Source organism: Temnothorax curvispinosus, unplaced genomic scaffold, assembly GCF_003070985.1.
Source record: "Temnothorax curvispinosus isolate PA1 unplaced genomic scaffold, ASM307098v1 QBEX01010459.1, whole genome shotgun sequence".
NCBI classification, from domain to species: domain Eukaryota; kingdom Metazoa; phylum Arthropoda; class Insecta; order Hymenoptera; family Formicidae; genus Temnothorax; species Temnothorax curvispinosus.
Window position 1 is genome coordinate 383 of NW_020220239.1, and position 1,265 is coordinate 1,647.

A 1,265-nucleotide genomic window follows, 5' to 3' on the forward strand; every position below is an offset into this window, starting at 1 on the left:
AACTTTATTAGACATAAAGATAACATTAAGTTAACCATTTTCATTGTTACAAGTGGTCTTCCACACTACCTATGAGGTGCCACTAATAGTGCGTTAGGTTTTTAACGTGGACCTTCGCCTGTAGCCCTATTATACCACATTTTTTTATATATGTACATATAGGTATAACCTCTTAACGTAAATATAGAAACATGTTAAAAACCAAAATTTAATTTAATTCATTTTTTCGTGTTATTGTGCTTAATTATACTGAGTGCGTACTAGTGCGATCATCCGAATTCGCTAATTGAAAGGAAAACTTAGGAATGGATACAGTATTTCAAATAAGTGAACAGTTTAAAATATTTTTTACATTAATTTTATTAAAAATTTATATTAAGACTTGCATATTTTGGGGCCCGGTCACCCCAACCGCTTCGGTCACCCCAACCGCTTTGGCCGCCCCAACCGCTTCGGCCGCTCCAACCGCTTCGGCCGCCCCAACCGCTTTGGCTGCCCCGACCGCCGCCTCGGCCGCCCCGACCGCCGCCTCGGCCGCCCCGCTGGCGGTACCAGCGGGCTCGAGATTGGCCCGCTCCCCTTTTTTTTATTCCTTAAAAAAAATATATATATATATAATTATTATCATTAATATGTATATTTATTAATATACATAATTAATTCAATAATGTACTTCGATTTAGCAACGGTTGTTGTTGCTGCTGCTGCTGTTGCTGGGGTAGCGGCTGTTGTTGTTTTAGCTGCTGCTGCTGCTGCTGCTGGGGCAACGGGTGTTGTTGCTCTTGTTGCAGTAGCTTTTGGGGCTGCTGCTGTTGCTGCTGCTGCTGCTGCTCACACAAGAAATCCAGCTTCCGCTGCATTTCTTGTAGAACCGTTGACACGGTCCTCTTAGGAGTTTCTATTGAAATAACAAAAACAGATGAAAAATTGGATAACAATAAAATTCTAATGATAAATATTAGTAATGATTTAAAGAGGCTGAAGAGTCAAAGCCGGTTGTCCACAATAATGAATATGCTTCAAAAGTTATAAATAAAAAAGTATATAAACGTTGCACAAATTACCAATTTTAAATTAAAAAAAAAACTTGATTATTAGCAATTTTTATTAATTTTATTATATTCTTCAATTTTTTTTTACCCCTATTTCATATATAATTGGTTAAGATTTCGTTAATTAGTTCTGGAGTTATAGAAATTTCGGTAAATTTGGCGCGCGCGGACATTTTAAATGAAAGTGATTTTTCGACGTTTTAAAACATATTC

General features: G+C 37.3%; 1 protein-coding gene across 1 annotated transcript; it reads right to left on the reverse strand.

Moving 5' to 3' along the window:
- Positions 1-412: 412 nt before the first annotated feature.
- On the reverse strand, positions 413-898 carry LOC112460361 (pheromone receptor transcription factor-like; the record flags this gene model as incomplete). Its single annotated transcript, XM_025025003.1, has 2 exons — positions 413-579; positions 674-898. Coding segments are annotated over 2 exons (392 nt in total), but the record flags the coding sequence as incomplete, so codon positions are not given.
- Positions 899-1,265: the final 367 nt, after the last annotated feature.